Below are 16,979 nucleotides of genomic sequence, written 5' to 3' on the forward strand. Positions count from 1 at the left end.
TCTGTTTCAACATGAATCATTGATTCTTTAACTAGTCACAGATCCAAGGTATGGTCATGCATGGTACTTTTTTCATGCAGGTAGGATGCTTACTTAGAGTTCTGATTCTTGACTGTTCACTGAGAGTATTACCATATTACTCTATTCATCATACCATAGGCAATGCTATTCACCAGTCCTATGTTAATCCTTGCTCTGCTGAGCACCTTTACATTACAATGGCATGCAGGCAACATAACATTCCCCTTTCTTCTCTAAAGAAAAATTTCCTCCCTTCCAATGGAGAATTACAGTACAATTTTTACTTGCTATCCTTGCTCCCCATCTCAATCTCTAACTTTATGAATTGAGATGGTCTTGATGTGTGACAGTTCTTCCATAGCTCAGTTCTTCACGATTGCAGCAATGGTAATTGTACTGTTTCCAGCAACTGGTTCATCAGTTTGTTCAGAGTGATGTTAAAGTCATTTTGCTTTACTTTGTAATCTTCCAGAGGAATAAATCTTGACCTAAGGAAATTTTGTCGAGTGTTTGAAGGCCTGTCAACAGGTTTTTCTTCTCTTTGCAAAGCTCAATTGCTTTATCTTGAGCTTTCTTGTAATTTAATAGGATCATCTTGGGTGTCTTCTATTGCTTTAATTCTGCCATTTAAGACAGTCATCATTTCTTCATATTGTTGAATGGTTACACATTCCTTTTGCATTTGATCTTGCAGGACAATCAACTGTTCTTGCAACTGTTTATTTTCTTATTGCCCTGGTGTCTTTTGTCATTCTCTCTCTCTTTCTTTCTCTCCCCCCCCCCCCCCCCCCCCCTGGTGGAGTTGCGCTTTCTCTGGCATCTCCTGTTGTTCTCAGCGGAGTTGCCCTCGCTCTTTGGGGTCTGTTGTTGCCCCCTCTCTGGGATCGCTTCTAATTTTCTGTACATAGCAGTTTATTTTGTAGTTATCACTATAAATTTTGTATGGTGGTAAATAAAGAGTGAAAACATTTTAAGAAAGGTTTAAAGATGTTCACTGAAATACATTCCATTAAAAATCAAAAACGCAGTGAGAAAGAACAATCCATAGCTTCCGAGGGGAGTTAAGGAAAGTATTAAGGGCTTATAATTATAAGAGTACCAAATCAGAAACCCAAAGGTATATTATGATGTCAGACTAGACCCCAACAATTTGCTACATTGGCATAGTGAGGACAAGATGTTTCACTCCAAGTGCAATTCTACTGACAAAGAAGGGAGATTTTATCAAAACAAATTTTATTTAACAACAAATTTTATCTATAACAAACAAATTAGCTTAATCTTCAACAACTGAACAATACTTAAACATGACAAGATATAATTCTTAACTGTTAACCTATCACTATGAGTTCCAATGAAGCAAAAATTTCCCTTATAGACTTCAACTCCTTTTTATATTTAGTCAGCAAAACACAGGAGACTTTGGTTAACAGTATTAGAGCTTTCAGAATACCTCTGGAGAAAGAGAGAGAGAGAGAGACACACACACACAGAGAGACACTGCTTTCTTCTGGCAGCCCAGGCACCAACCTTTTTCTTTTAAAATGAATATGAAACTGGCTTTCCAGCAAGCTTAGCTCCTCCCATTAAGCACACGAGTCTGCCGCATCAACCAGACTAATCAATCAAAAACTGACATGACTCTACATACCTAGTCTAAAATCCCAGGAGAACCTAAATAAAGGTCCATTAACTCTACAAAGTAACACATTCCCAGCTAAAATCAGCCATTAACCTTAGCATCTGCTGCATGTTTACCAGACAAATCGACTCTTGTAAAACACTGCCTGTTAAAGCAACCCTACCTTAAATATAAAATATATCAAAATAGCAGTATCATTACACCATCCCCCTTAAAAAAATGAACCAATATGAAAAGATGGCTTCATTTTTCAAAACCTCTATTTTCCACACTATTAGTACTCTACAAAACATATACATGCATCTTATTACATCTAAGCATGCAAATATAACAGTAGTATATTCCAGTTCAGTCTTTCTCTTACTAGACTGGATGTTTCCATCCTTCTTTCATCAAAGTCGTGATAAAACATTTGCAATCACCTTCTCCCTTCCTGCCACATGTATAATTTTCAAATTAACGGTTGTAGTAATAAATTCCATCTGAACAGTCTTGCATTCTTATCTTGAAATTTCTCCAGAAACTTCAATGAATTATGGTCAGAGTAAATAATCGTCTCTGATGAATTGCTGGCAACATCAATGTTAAAATGCCAACACCAAAATTAATGTCTCCTTTTCAATAGCCAAACATTTTTGTCAATGACTATTTTGTTTTCTAGTAATGTAACCAAATGGTCTTTCTATCCTTTCATCATCTTCTTCTAACAGTACAGCACCAACACCCACATCAATGGCCACCTTGAATATTTTTGCATAATTCAGTGTTGTGAACACTGGTGGGGTGGTTAACAGTTCTTAAGGTTGTCAAATGCCTCCTGAGGCTCAGACATACGCTGAAACTTTCTGTACATTTTTAGCAGTTCAATCAGTGGAACAACCACACTGCTCAAATTTGGCACAAATTTCCTGGAGAAGCCACTCATGCCCAGGGATCTCAGTACTTCCCTATTCGTCTATGGTATCGGGAACTCTCTGATAACCTTTGTTTTCACAATCCGTGGGACCATCTGTCCACGTCCTAAGACCTTGGGTAAGTATGGCCTTAGAACTTGGGCTTTTGCGAATTCACATTTAGCCGCACGAAGCCCACTTCCTGAAGTCGAACAATTTCTTTAACTGCTCCAAATGCTCATTCCACATCTGATTGAAAGCCACCATATCATCTACGTACACTGCACAATTAGCCAGTCTGGAAATGATCTTATTGGTTAGTCTTCGGAACATTGCTGGTGCATTCTTCTTTCCAAACGGCATGACTTTAAACTGGTGCAGACCATTTGGTGTCACGAAAGCTGAAATCTCCTTTGTTCTTTTAGATAAAGGTATTTGTCAGTATCCTTTTTGCAAGTCAAGTTTAGAAATGAAATTTGCTTGTCCCACCTTCTCAATATGTTCTTCAATTGAGGAATAGAATATGAACCTGACCTTGTGACTGCATTGACTTTTCTATTGTCAATACACAATTGTTGTGTACCATCTGGTTTAGGTATCATCACTATGGGTGAGCTCCACTCGCTGCAACTCACTTAAATGACATCATTTTAAAACATGCTTCAATCTTCTTTTGAACCTTAGTCTGCCAACCTTAGTGAGTTAAGTCTATAGGATGTTATTTAATTGGAACAGCACTTCCTACATCTACACTCATCTGATGAAGGGGCAATGCTCCAAAAACTCGTGCTACCAAATAAACCTGTTGGGCTTTAACCTGGTGTTGCGAGACTACTTACTGTACATCTACATTGTGCACAATTATTTTATTTCTTCCTAGTTTGTTCCCATTTATCGCTCTATAGCTCTTGGTTAAAGGGGTAGGTTTTAAGGAGCATCTTAAATGAGAAAAAAAGTTAGAAAGCTGCGGACATTTAGGGAATGAATTCCAGAATTAGAGCCTAGGCAATTGAAAGCATAGCCAATGTGGTGGAGTGATTAAAATGTGAGCATAGCTTCATGAAAGGGAAATCATGCCTAACAAATTTATTAGAATTTGTTGAGGCACTAACAGGCAGGATAGATAAAGAGGGACCAGTAGATATAATATACTTGGATTTCCAAACAGCATTCGGTAAGGTGCCGCAACAAAGATTACTTAATTAGATAAGAGCCCATGGAATTGGGCATAGTATATTAGCACAGATAGAGGGTTGGCTAACGAATAAAATACAGAGTTGGGATAAGAGAGGTATTTTCAGGATGGCAACCTGTAACTAGTGGAGTGCCATAGTGCTGGAGCCACAATTATTTACAATATATTTTAATGATTTGGACAGGGAAACAAATCTACTATTGCCAAGTTGATGGAGGACACAAAAATTAGTAGCAAGGTAAGTCATGAGGATGACAGAGTCTACAGAGGGTAGAGACAGGTTGAGTGAGTGAGCAAAAATCTGGCATATGGAATATAATGTAGGAAAATGGGAAGTTATTCACTTTGCTACATAGAATAAAGGAGCTGAATATTATTTAAATGGAGTAAGACTGCAGAAAGCTGCAACACAGAGGGACTTGGGAGTTCTCATGTATAAATATATATATATAAATCACAAAAAGCCAGCATGCAGGTTCAGCAGGTATGGATGGAATGTTGGCCTTTATTTTAAAGGGAGTGGGATATAAAATGGGGAAGTTTTACTAAAACACAAGCACTAGTTAGACCACACCTAGAATACTGTGAACAGTTTTGGTCCCTTTATCTAAGGAAAGATATACTGGCATTGAAGACAGTCCTTAAAGGTTCACTAGGTTGATCCCGGGTATGGAGGGGTTTTCTTATGAGGAGAAGTTGAGCCTGTATTATTAGAGTTTAGAAGACTGAGAGGTGATCTTATTGATATGTACAGGATTCTCAGGATGCTTCAGAGGGTAGATGCTGAGAGATTATTTCCCCTTGCGGGTGAGTCGAGGGCCAGAGAGCATAATCTCAGAGCAAGGGTTCACCCATTTAAAACAGAGATGAGGAGAAATTTCTTCTCTCAGGGGGTAGTGAATCTGTGAAATTATTTACCACAGAAAACTGTATAGACTGGGTTGCTAAGTATCTTTGGGGCTGAGATGGACAGATTTTTAATCAGTAAGGGAATCAAGAATTACGGGGATAAGGCAGGAAAGTGGAGTTGAGAACTATCACATCAGATCAATCATGATCTCATTTAATGGTGGAGCAGATTCGATGGGCAGAGTGACCTACTTCTTCTCCTACATCTTATGGTCTTATTAAAAAACGCAGGCCGCAATTGGAAGAATGCAGAAATCTTGGCAAATCGTAGAGGCTGGAGGAGGTTACAGAGGTAGAGAAGGTCAAAGCCATTGAAAGTTATGAAAACAAGGATGAGTATTTTAAAATGAAGACATTGCCATTCAATGTAAATCAGTGAGCACAGGGGTGGTGGGTGAATGAGATTTGGTGCAAGCTAGGATAGAGGCGGCAGAGTTTTAAATGAGGTTACACAGGTGGAAGATGGAATATATGGCAACCTCAATCTCAACCTATATCCCATTGCATTCTGAACCATATATTTTATCTAGTTATTTTATGTCCGGCATATTATTGCCTTGTAATCAACCCCTGGTATGCAGTTTTTCTTTATATTTACAGATAAACACAAACAATACATAAATATTTTTTGGTTCAGCGTTTTCAAGCGTGCATTTAAATTTCCTAAAACATTTTAGATAATCATATTTTCATTTAGAGCCTTTTTCATGTCAGATTTTTACTTTGATAATCATTTAATTAAGTAAATTAGATTCTTGGAGTTTAAACCAATAGTTGATTGAAAAGACAATGAGCCAAGAAAAACCCTGTGGTACAATATTAATGGAAAGCCCATGCTAAATACCAACACCAAGAAAATCATTGCATTCAAACGTTCTTGAAACCAACCACTACAAACCTCATTGGAGACATCCACCACCAAGTTGTCATCACTCTTCTCTCCATCACTATCCTAAATATGTATATAAATAAATAATACATTTTATAAGATCTGATGAATGTACATTAACTTCAACTGAATTTAGACAGCTATTCAAATATATTATAGTGATTGAGTTATTTAAGAGTTGATTGCATAACAGATATATCGGAGCAGTTTAATTAGTGATGCAGCAGTCTCCATTATGCCCATACTTGACTGATATAATACAAAACAGAAAGTTTAGAGAGCAAGAAACCAAAAGCACAGGTTAAACACTAGTCTTTCACTTTGATAGGATTTTTACAAGCAGGGTCAAAATTACTCAGCCAGTCTCAAACCAATCCCAGGCTCTTGTGGTTCCACATGACGAAACAGCAAAATGGAAAAAAAAATGCTACACTATTTGTAGTTAGGAATGTTCCTCAGAGCTTCAAGTTGAGTCATGGTACATTGTTGGAGAAGGAGCTTCATTTTACATCTGACTAAACTGGGCCTACGATCCATGTATACAAAAAGTGCTTGAAATTGAATATATAAGATTGTACAGAAACCCAGCAAGAGGAGTCTTAAAGTTTAAAAGTGGACAGTGGTTAGCACAGCTGCCTCACAGCACCAGGGACCTGGGTTCCATTCCTGGTTTGGGTCACTGTCTGTGCTGAATCTGCATGTTTTCCCTGTGTCTGCGTGGGTTTCCTTCAGGAGCTCTGGTATCCTCACACAGTCCAAAAGACATGCTGGTTAGGTGCCTTGGCCATGCTAAATTCTCCCTCAGTGTACCTGATCAGGCACCAGGGCTTGGCGACTGGGGGATTTTCACAGTAACTTCATTGCAGTGTTAATGTAAGCCTATTAGTGACACTAATAAATAAACTCAAACTTTTAGAAAGGCACAATCTGCTACTAGAAAGACTACTGAAGCAACTCTATTACTAGAGCAAAATAACAGCCTTGTTTTGTCTTCTTCCCCACTTAAGCAAATGTTTTTAAAAAGCAGAAAAGTGCAGTTCATAAAAAATACTGGAGGAGGCGGGATTGGGGAGTGGTACAGAACATAATCCACAGACAAATAATTGAGAACTCAAGGTTGATCACAATTATATAAAAAATATATAAAGACATGCCCATCAATTTGATTGTTACTCACATAACGGTTTGCTAAATCCTTATCATCAGTCTTCTGCTTCTTGCTCTCTGTGGAGTAATCATTTGAGTTTCTGTGCTTCTCTGCAGCTCTGAAACTGGCTGATGGTGACACAGAGGAACTCTGAAATGACAAGCAACAGGCTGTACTATATTCACTTGGAGGTTTCAATAATAATGGATAAGATGTTAAAAGCCTGTTAGTGGAAATATCGTAGTGCAGGAAAAAGGGTTTTTAAATTATTATCCAAAAGGTATGTAATGATATAAATGTACAGTTGTTGCCTCTGCTGAACAATATCATGTCTACTAAGTGACGTAGATTTAATTCATTCATTAATAGCATATATGAAGACCTGCCTTCTCAACCTTGCCCCTCGCTGGAGGTGTGGTGATCATTAGGTTAAATCACCACCAGTCAGCTCTCCCCCTCAATGAGGAGAGCAACCTACAGTCATCTGGGTCTATGGTGACTTTACATTTATAGCATATTTGCATTAAGATATGTACTGGGATAGTGAAACTGACAAAAATCCAGTTAGTACTATTTCAAATTGACTAAGAACCTATCAAAGCAGTTATATTTTTACACTGTGAGATACATTAATGAAATGGTACAATTGAACCACCACGATTTGTGTAGATTCAGATTTGATATATAATTATGTCATAAGACATTAAGGGTCTTGTCACTTTATGCCCTATAAGATCATCAAAACCTTTTTTGTCTGCATCAAGCAAGCTCAGCTAACCCATTACTGTTAGTCTTTCTGATCTACATTGGCATCCAGACCCCCAACATCTCGCATTTAAAACTCTCATCCTTCTCTTTAAATCTTTCCATGGTCTTAGCAATCCCATTTCTGTAACACAAAGGGGGCAATTCTCCCGGCCTGCTGTGCAGTTGAGTAGCGCTGCAGGCCTGGAGACAACAGCGGGGGACCTGCAGTGGGAATTGCGACCCATGTCCAGTCGATCACAGGTCTCCCAGGCAATAATTTTCAGCGTAATCAGCATCATGCCAGAAATCGCTGCGAGGCTGATTACCACATTGAAAACATAATTTCAATATCATTAGTGAGCTTGGGACGATAGTCTCCGGGCTCACTAGTAGCCCCCCCCCCCCCCCCCCCCCCCCCGGCCCCCAACGCCCCACTGGGAGAGGTTCCCAGCAGCAGGGATTAAAGCTGGTCCACATCAAGGGGGATCAGATGTGATCATTGAGGATCCCCCGGGATGTCAGGGGCAGGGGGGTGCCAGCCCAGCACTGTGACCTGACACCCGGGCAGTGCCAAGGGGTGGGGCCAGAGCCTACTTGTGGGCAGGGCCAGTGGTGTGGGTAGGGGGCTTGGGAAAGAGAACCCACTGTGCACTCTGCAATGGGATTGGTGGGAGAGGGAGTGGGGAGGCAATCGGGGCTGCACATGGGGGGGTGGAGGGAATCAAGGCTGCAGATGGGGGGGGGGGGGAAAGAGGGGGGATTGGGATTGGGGCTGGCCTGAGGGATGGGGGGGGGGGGGTGTCGGGGAGGCCAGCGATCAGCAGGGGAGCCTGGAAAAGAAATCAGGAGGCTGATGATTGGGAGGCTGGCGATGGGGGGGGGGGGGTATTGGTGCATGTGCAGGGGCCTGCTCAGTGTGATGGCCTCTTCAGTGGGATGAGGCATCCCCGCCCCCACCCCTTCCTTTCTGGCATGAATCCCCCTGAGGCACTCTGGGTAGCACAGAGTGCTGGGGATTCATGAAACTGAGTATGCCAAAAAAAGGGTGGGAAAATCTTTCATTTTCCTGCCCGTTAGGCACTTCGTTTTTTTGCACAAAGGTGGTAGCTGGAGACTGAGTGCAGTGGCTAAATCCAAGAATGAGGTAAGTGAGAGATTTTAAAGGTCGATCGGTTTTTAAAACCCAGGTTAAGTTTGCCTTTAGAGTCAAAGGTATAGAGCACAGAAAAAGGCCCTGCAGCTGATTATGTCTGCGGCAGTCAAAGAAAACCACCCAACTATACTAATCCCATTTTTCAGAACTTGGCCCATGGCCTTGAATGCCTTGGCCATCACAATTGCACATCTAAATACTTCTTAAATGTTTGAGAGTCACTGCCTCCACCATCTTTTCAGGCACTGAGGTCCAGGCTCCCACCACCTTTTAGGTGAAAAAGATATTTCCTCACATCCCCTCTAAACCTCCTGCCCTTTCCTTAAGTCTATGCTCTCTAGTCATTTATCCCTCCATCAAGGGAAGAGGTTTCTTCCTGTCTACACTATTTATGTCCCTCAATTTTATACATCTCAATCAGGTGCCCCCTCGATCTCCTCTGCTACAAGGCAAACAACCCCAGGCTATCCAATCTCTCTTCATAACTAAAACTCTCCAGCTCAGGCAACATCCTGGTTAGTCTCCTTGCACCCTTTCCAGAGGTATCACATCCCTCCTATAATGCGCCAGAACTGCACATATAATCTTGCTGTGGCTTAAACCAAAGTTATAAATAGTTCCAGCACAACCTCCTTGCTCTTAAACTCTATGCCTTGGCTAATAAAGGCAAGTATACATCTGCCTTCGTTTTATTCCTGATGTGGAGATGCCGGCGTTGGACTGGGGTAAACACAGTAAAAAGTCTCACAACACCACGTTAAAGTCCAACAGGTTTATTTGGCAGCAAAAGCCACTAGCTTTCTCACCTGATGAAGAGGCAGCAAGCGCTCCGAAAGCGAGTGGCTTTTGCTACCAAATAAACCTGGTGGACTTTAACCTGGTGTTGTGAAACTTCTTACTTCATTTTATTCCAGCATTAGGCATTTATTGACTATGTTTCTCATTGTTCCCTCTCTCCTGCACTTCCTGCTCCTCTGAAGCAGATTGCTAAAATTCAGGAGTCCTGTTGTCATCATTTTCATTGACTTTATTCAGAATCCCTGCTTTCCACTTCAGGACAGTCAGCAGTGTCTGGGAGTTTTCGAAGCTCTTCATGTAAGCATCTTCACTCTCTGCAATATCTATCAAATTCATTTCCGGGTGCCATTTGGCATGCCAGACCCTCGTTGACCTTGTCAAGTTTCTCTGTTAAAATGCAGATATCGTTCTGAAGCTTGTTCTTCTCTTCCTCCTCTTGCAGGATTTGTTGATTCAGTTTTTTTTCGTACATAAATCTTCAATATATTTAACCAGTTCATTGTTGTAGCTCGGCAGTGCGGCTCCCTGCTGGGACATTGCGACTCCCCCGCTCTGGGTGCCCGCAGGACAGCCGCCACCCTACTCAATCTCGCTTTTCCCACCCCAGGCCCCATCTCCGGGCAACTAAGCAACCGCTCTCACACTCCCTACGTCACATGCCTTCTTAACTACTTTATCCACTTGTCTTGCTAAATTAACGATAACAGTAAATTGTAGATACTTTTCCGTCACGTTCAGTATTGAATAAGCTCATGGCTGGAGGCAGCTGCAGTTCAGCTACCTAGTTAGAATTGGTTCCCTAGCCACCAGTGGCTGATTCAGCTCTCTGGAATCTGAACTAGTTAGTACAAATACGGACACACAAAGTAAGTTGCACAAAGGTGATAACTGGAGACTGAGTACAATGAGACCAAGTGCTTGAACCTGGGGATTCAGTGTAGTGAGGGTGGAGGTGATGTCCGCCCTCTTACAGAAACGGAGACAGCGAGACCTGAGACCTGAAGCCTGGAGACATGAATTATAATGCTTGTCGGCGATTGGTGATATTTAAACTTTTTCACCCCCAGAACTGGGCAGTAGCTTATACTGATTCTGGGGAGATGTAAGTATTAGATTAATTTTATTGCATAATTAGTTAAAATCCATAATGTGATCAGAGATAATGGTTAAGTGATTTCCCAAACCTGAAACTTAATTAGTTAAATAAAAGCAAAATAAAGATGGCAGGCAGGTGATGTGTTGCGGATACAGCATATGGGAACTGGAGGATACCTGGGTGATCCATGGCAACAACATCCACAGTAAGAGCCCGATTTTTACCATCACGTTGCGTCTGTTTTCGGGCATGAGGCGAGTAGTGTGATCCGTGACTGCCTCTGCGACCGCTCCCCCTTTACCAATGGCTGAAAATGGCGGTGATCGGGACTGCGCCCAAAACGGGTGTGACAGCAATTTAAATGCACTTGAATGCATTTAAATTGAATTAATGGGCTGGACGCCCAACTTTACCAGCACTTCCCCTTTTACCACCATGTTCGCCTGTCCAGATTTGGCGCGAAACAGACATGGTCCGCAAAGGTCCAATTCGGGTGCTCGAGCTTCTGAGGAGGTACGTTCAGAGCTTCCAGCGGCTCTCTGACTCAGATCGGTGGTTGGGGTGAGAGGGGGGGGGGGGCGGGGCGGGGGAAGAGAGGGGGTCAGGTGATTCTCTGGTGATGGGGGGGGGCTGAGGGAGACAGGTCAGATCGCGCTCTGGTGTGGGGGGAGGGAGGTGGGTCAGATGGCTCGCTGGTGGGGGGGGGGGGGAGGGAGGGACGTGGGTTAGACGGCTCTCTGGTGGCGGGGGGGGGGGGGAAGGTGATGGGTCAGATCGCTCTCTGGTGGGGGGCTTGTGCAGCACAATTCAGAATCGCTGATATTTTGTCAGGCAGAGTACATATGGGGGCACCAGAGAATGGGTCTAGAAGTCGGATCTGATACATTCCCAGATTCAAGTCCACCCAGCACTTGGAATCAAAATGTTAAAATCGGGTTCTAAGTGTCTGCAGCTCAAGGAACTTTGGCTTCTTTATTGCCTGCTGTAGCTACGTGCTTACTTTCAGCAACTGATGCACAAGGACACCAAAGTCTGTATGTATGTGCATTTAGAACGAAACAATCTCATTAGTGACAGACAGCATGGTTTTGTAAGAGGGAGGTCGTGCCTTACAAATTTGGTGGAGTTTTTTGAGGAAGTGACAAAAACGGTTGATGAAGGAAGGGCCGTGGATGTCGTCTATATGGATTTCAGTAAGGCATTTGACAAAGTCCCACATGGCAGGTTGGTTAAGAAGGTTAAGGCTCATGGGATACAAGGAGAAGTGGCTAGATGGGTGGAGAACTGGCTTGGCCATAGGAGACAGAGGGTAGTGGTCGAAGGGTCTTTTTCCGGCTGGAGGTCTGTGACCAGTGGTGTTCCGCAGGGCTCTGTACTGGGACCTCTGCTATTTGTGATATATATAAATGATTTGGAAGAAGGTGTAACTGGTGTAATCAGCAAGTTTGCGGATGACACGAAGATGGCTGGAATTGCGGATAGCGAAGAGCATTGTCGGGCAATACAGCAGGATATAGATAGGCTGGGAAATTGGGCGGAGAGGTGGCAGATGGAGTTTAATCCGGATAAATGCGAAGTGATGCATTTTGGAAGAAATAATGTAGGGAGGAGTTATACAATAAATGGCAGAGTCATCAGGAGTATAGAAACACAGAGGGACCTAGGTGTGCAAGTCCACAAATCTTTGAAGGTGGCAACACAGGTGGAGAAGGTGGTGAAGAAGGCATATGGTATGCTTGCCTTTATAGGACGGGGTATAGAGTATAAAAGCTGGAGTCTGATGATGCAGCTGTATAGAACGCTGGTTAGGCCACATTTGGAGTACTGCGTCCAGTTCTGGTCGCCGCACTACCAGAAGGACGTGGAGGCATTGGAGAGAGTGCAGAGAAGGTTTACCAGGATGTTGCCTGGTATGGAGGGTCTTAGCTATGAGGAGAGATTGGGTAGACTGGGGTTGTTCTCCTTGGAAAGACGGAGAATGAGGGGAGATCTAATAGAGGTATACAAGATTATGAAGGGTATAGGTAGGGTGAACAGTGGGAAGCTTTTTCCCAGGTCGGAGGTGACGATCACGAGGGGTCACGGGCTCAAGCTGAGAGGGGCGAAGTATAACTCAGACATCAGAGGGACGTTTTTTACACAGAGGGTGGTGGGGGCCTGGAATGCGCTGCCAAGTAGGGTGGTGGAGGCAGGCACGCTGACATCGTTTAAGACTTACCTGGATAGTCACATGAGCAGCCTGGGAATGGAGGGATACAAACGATTGGTCTAGTTGGACCAAGGAGCGGCACAGGCTTGGAGGGCCGAAGGGCCTGTTTCCTGTGCTGTACTGTTCTTTGTTCTTGCTCGAGTATCCACCTCTCTCAACTTACACCCATTCAACTTATACCCAATAGTCTGCAGCGGTTCAAGGCAGCAGCTCAGCACCACCTTCTAAGGGGCATCAGGGATGGAGAATGGCCTGTGAAAGAATTTTTCAAAAAGCTTGGATAGTGTGTTGGCTGCAAGAATAGGAAACAGAGTAAAGATAAATGGGACATTTTCAGGTTGGCAAACTAAGTAGTGGAGTGCTACAGGAGTAGGTGCTCAGGCCTCCACTATTTACAATCGATATTAATGACCTTGAAGAAAGGACTGAATGTTCTGTAGTGAAATTTGTTAATTATATAAGGTAGGTAGGAGAGCAAGTTGTGAAGATGATACAATGAGTGTGCAAAGATATAGGTAGGTTCAGTGAATGGGCAAAAGTTTGGCAGGAGTATAATGTAGGAAATTGTGAGTACAGAGGGGTCTGGATGTTCTCATATATGATTCGCAAATGTTGACATGCAAGTACAGCAAGCAATTAGGAAAGTAGGTTGAATGTTGACCTTTATTGCTAGGATGATAAAAAAAATAAGAGAAAGAAAGTCTTGCAATACCGAGGAATTGGTGAGACCACACCTAGAAAACGGAGTAGAGTTTTGATCTCCTTATTTAAGGAGGGATACATCTGTATTGAAAAAAGTTCAGAGAAGATTCACTGGGCTGATTCCTGGGATGAAAGAGCTTTTCTTTTGAGGAAACATTGAGCATATTGGAGTTTAGAAAAATGAGAGGTGCTTTTATCAAAACGTGTAAGATTCTGAGGGGGTTTAACAAAGTAGACGCTGAGAGGATGTTTCCTGATGTAGGGAAATCTTGAACGAGTGGGAAGTTTAAAATAAGCTAAGGCAGAGAAGAGGCAGAATTTCTTCTCTCAGAGGATCATCCACAGAGAGCAATGGAGGCTATACCATTGAATATATGCAAGACTAAGTTAAGACAGATTTTCGATCAACAAGAGAGTCATGGGTTATGGGAAGACAAGCAAGTGGAGTTAAGGCCATAATTCGATCAGCCATGATCTTATTGCATGGCCTACTCTTGTTCCGATTTCTTATGATCTTACTAAGTTCCTCCAATTCTACAACCTTCATCCCCAAACTTCCTCTGACTCTGGTTTATTTTGTAAACCATCACCGATGTCCCATTACTGGCAGCCAAGTCTTCTGCTACAAAAAGTGCACACCCTAGAATTTAATCACAAAAACCCTTTCCATCCCTATCTTTTACTTTTGAGAATTGAATTGCAACCTGACTCTTTAACTGAGCTGTTTGTTGGTTGCCCCATGAACAGGCATTGCCTTTGGTTCTGGAGTTGTTTTCATTTTAAATTAATACTTCTGAAAATACTTTTTTAAAACAACATATCAAAGACGCTCTTTACATACAAGTTGCTATTATGTGAACAGCAGCAAAACGCAATGCAGATATACGCTGAAAAGCCATACCATTCGTTCTTCTCATTTTGTCATTCAGAACAGTTGATTTTACAGAGTTAATGCAGTTCCATTTCTAATTTGGAATTTTTTAAAATCAAATTAATTTCCAAGGGAAATGGGACCATGAATTTGGCACAGTTTTGAAGAATATTTTAATCCTGACAGTTGAAACTGAGGCAATCGGCAATAGTTGGGCATTAAGAAGTTATTCACAGCTATAAAATGAAGTTATTGTTTAGAATTTGCACGTTATATACCTGAATTATCCTCACTGCAGAAATTGTGAGAAGCCTGATATTAGAATCACTTTGGCTTTATTTTCACAGCAAAGAATAAGCATGCAAATCTCCAACTGTTTATTAACCTTCGACAGCTAATTATTTGCAATACACAGCCTTAGGGAAAGGAAATGATTGCTCGGCAATACATGCCACTAATCTGTGTTCAGACTAACTTTAGTTCTATCAGGGAACTTGAATTATGCCAATGTTTGTAACATTGTTCATTATAATTCACCAAAAACTCAATTTTATTTTTCTTCAGTCAATATTCAAATTCCTGAGTTAACTGCAGAGGGGTGAGAAATAAAATAATTGCTGGAGATGCTCAGGTTGCAAGCAGACTGGGAAGAGTAGGCTCATTTGGTCTATGTTGAGTCACTTTGTATCTGGAACAACTGTTTTCCACCTACACCTTAGCCGCAGCCTTTGCAGAGACAAAGCTAACCATTAAACATAAACACACCTTGAACAGCTCTATAGACATGCTTCATAGTTACGTGTTTATGCATTCTTGGTATTACATATAGTCGAGCTTATTTTATCTCAAGGTTCTCCCTGTTTTCCTAACCTTGTATTTGTTCTCATTTGTACCTCATAACAACTTCACAAAATAAGGTGGAGAACTGTCTTAAACACGGATTAATGTATAACACTGAATTCCCACAATTATCCGCCCAGCTGTCAATACATGTTCAGAACGTACTCGTTGGGAACAGTGTCAATAGAAAGCAGAAACCCAATAGCTAGGTAGATCAAAACTGTCAGCATAAACCCTTTTCAACAGGAAATGTTGCATTCTGTGTCGGTTGCTTCAATAAACATGCAGGACAATTTAGTCATAGAGTGTTTGTTTAGTGGTTTGCATTCTTTGAACCATGAAGCAATGCCTTCTTGAAATTTTTCCTGTGGGTTGACTGCTTAAACTGAATACTGATGGACCACACAGCATTGGTTTCTTGCTATAAACGAAGAGCGAGAGTCAGCACAAAAATCGGCCAATGTCACTGGAAAATGAAATTTATTTTACAATGGCCAATGAATAAAAAAATGCACAAGTATGTCATCGTTCTGAAATTAATTTTAAGCATAAATTTACATTAATAGGATTGTTATAAAATTATGTGATAATGAACTGAAGAATGGAACTCTTTTTAAGAGGCAAAAAAGTTAAAAGGAAAAATAATTCATATAAGTAACTGATACATATATATATACACATACTATTTAAAGTATTTTAGTGAGCTAGATTTTGTAGTTAGTGGCCAAGCAACAGCACTCACTGATGACCTCAAAGTTGTCCACAAAGATCTAGTGATCTGTGTGTTGTGGACTTCCCCTTTCTCGACAGAAGCTTAAATCTGGCGCCAGGTCAAGGGAATCTCTTGGCATGCCACAGCAGTGATGTTAGCGAGCAGGGCGAGTGTTCAATTATAATGAGTTACTCTCACAAACAGGAAACAAGGGAGTTAAAAGTCCTTCAGACTTCATTCCAAACATAAATTTTCAGATAGCAAAATAAATGAGTATGGATTTAGATAAAAGCTAAAATACCAATGTAAAAAAATTTCAGGGCCAGTGAAGGTGTTTAGTGGTAATTAGGAAATTATTACTATTTAGAAATCCAGTTATCTCACCTAACAAAGGTGTAACTTTTTCAAGGATTTTCATAGTGAAACTAATAATGTAAAGTTTTTGTCAATTTATTGATTGCTTAGAGATTGCATTCTTGAGGGAACATCAAAAGTGCACCCTCCAGAGGAGTGTAGAATCACCCTCAGCAATCTGTGGGACAGAATTTTACACAAAGGTCAGGCGCACACCCTCTGTTTACTCAGCACCCACCCTCCTCCTGCCCTCCCTGGTGCGTTCCATGCTGGATGGACGTTAATTGGCCAGCCAGCATTAAATTGTTCTCTGGGATGAGCACGTCTGGGAACACATTTCGCGCTCGCCTCCAGGACCAACGAGTATGCGTGCCCTACAGGTGGAAAATTCAGACCATGGATTTTTGTACAATTCTGTACTGGTACAGACTCCTGAAATTGCTGTCAGTTTCAATGGAACAATCACAGTGAACACATAGTTTTGCCGTAATTGCTTCCATAAAATTTGGACCTAACATTTGAACCTGAAAAATTCACAAGATAAAAGGAAGATTTAATAAAAAAAGGTAATAAGCCTTGCCAGGGCACACCTCAAAATTGGGAATTGGCCAGAAGGAAGCTTAGTGTGAAGTATTCAAGGAACAGGAAAGCTTTTCTAAGAGTGAGTAATTAATCATCTTAATCATTAAATAGTAGCACAATACACTAGATGTACAGCATCAGGCTAGGAAACGTGGAAACACTTTCTGTGAGCAAACAGACCCAAGGCAATAACATTTGGAAAAAACATGGAGATAACTT

The 16,979-nt window shown here is 41.6% G+C and overlaps 1 protein-coding gene across 7 annotated transcripts in view; it reads right to left on the bottom strand.

The window, feature by feature from the left end:
- Window positions 1-16,979, bottom strand: part of LOC144494916 (transducin-like enhancer protein 4) — a 169,716-nt gene that overhangs the window by 22,510 nt on the left and 130,227 nt on the right. For all 7 annotated transcript variants that reach the window (XM_078214513.1, XM_078214512.1, XM_078214511.1 and 4 more), the window contains 2 exons: window positions 6,727-6,846; window positions 5,559-5,612 (listed from right to left, as the gene is read on the bottom strand). In XM_078214513.1, coding sequence (XP_078070639.1) covers window positions 5,559-5,612; window positions 6,727-6,846 — 174 coding nt within the window. The remainder of the gene's footprint in view (window positions 1-5,558; window positions 5,613-6,726; window positions 6,847-16,979) is intronic.

The sequence above is a fragment of the Mustelus asterias genome, chromosome 6 (assembly GCF_964213995.1).
Source record: "Mustelus asterias chromosome 6, sMusAst1.hap1.1, whole genome shotgun sequence".
NCBI classification, from domain to species: domain Eukaryota; kingdom Metazoa; phylum Chordata; class Chondrichthyes; order Carcharhiniformes; family Triakidae; genus Mustelus; species Mustelus asterias.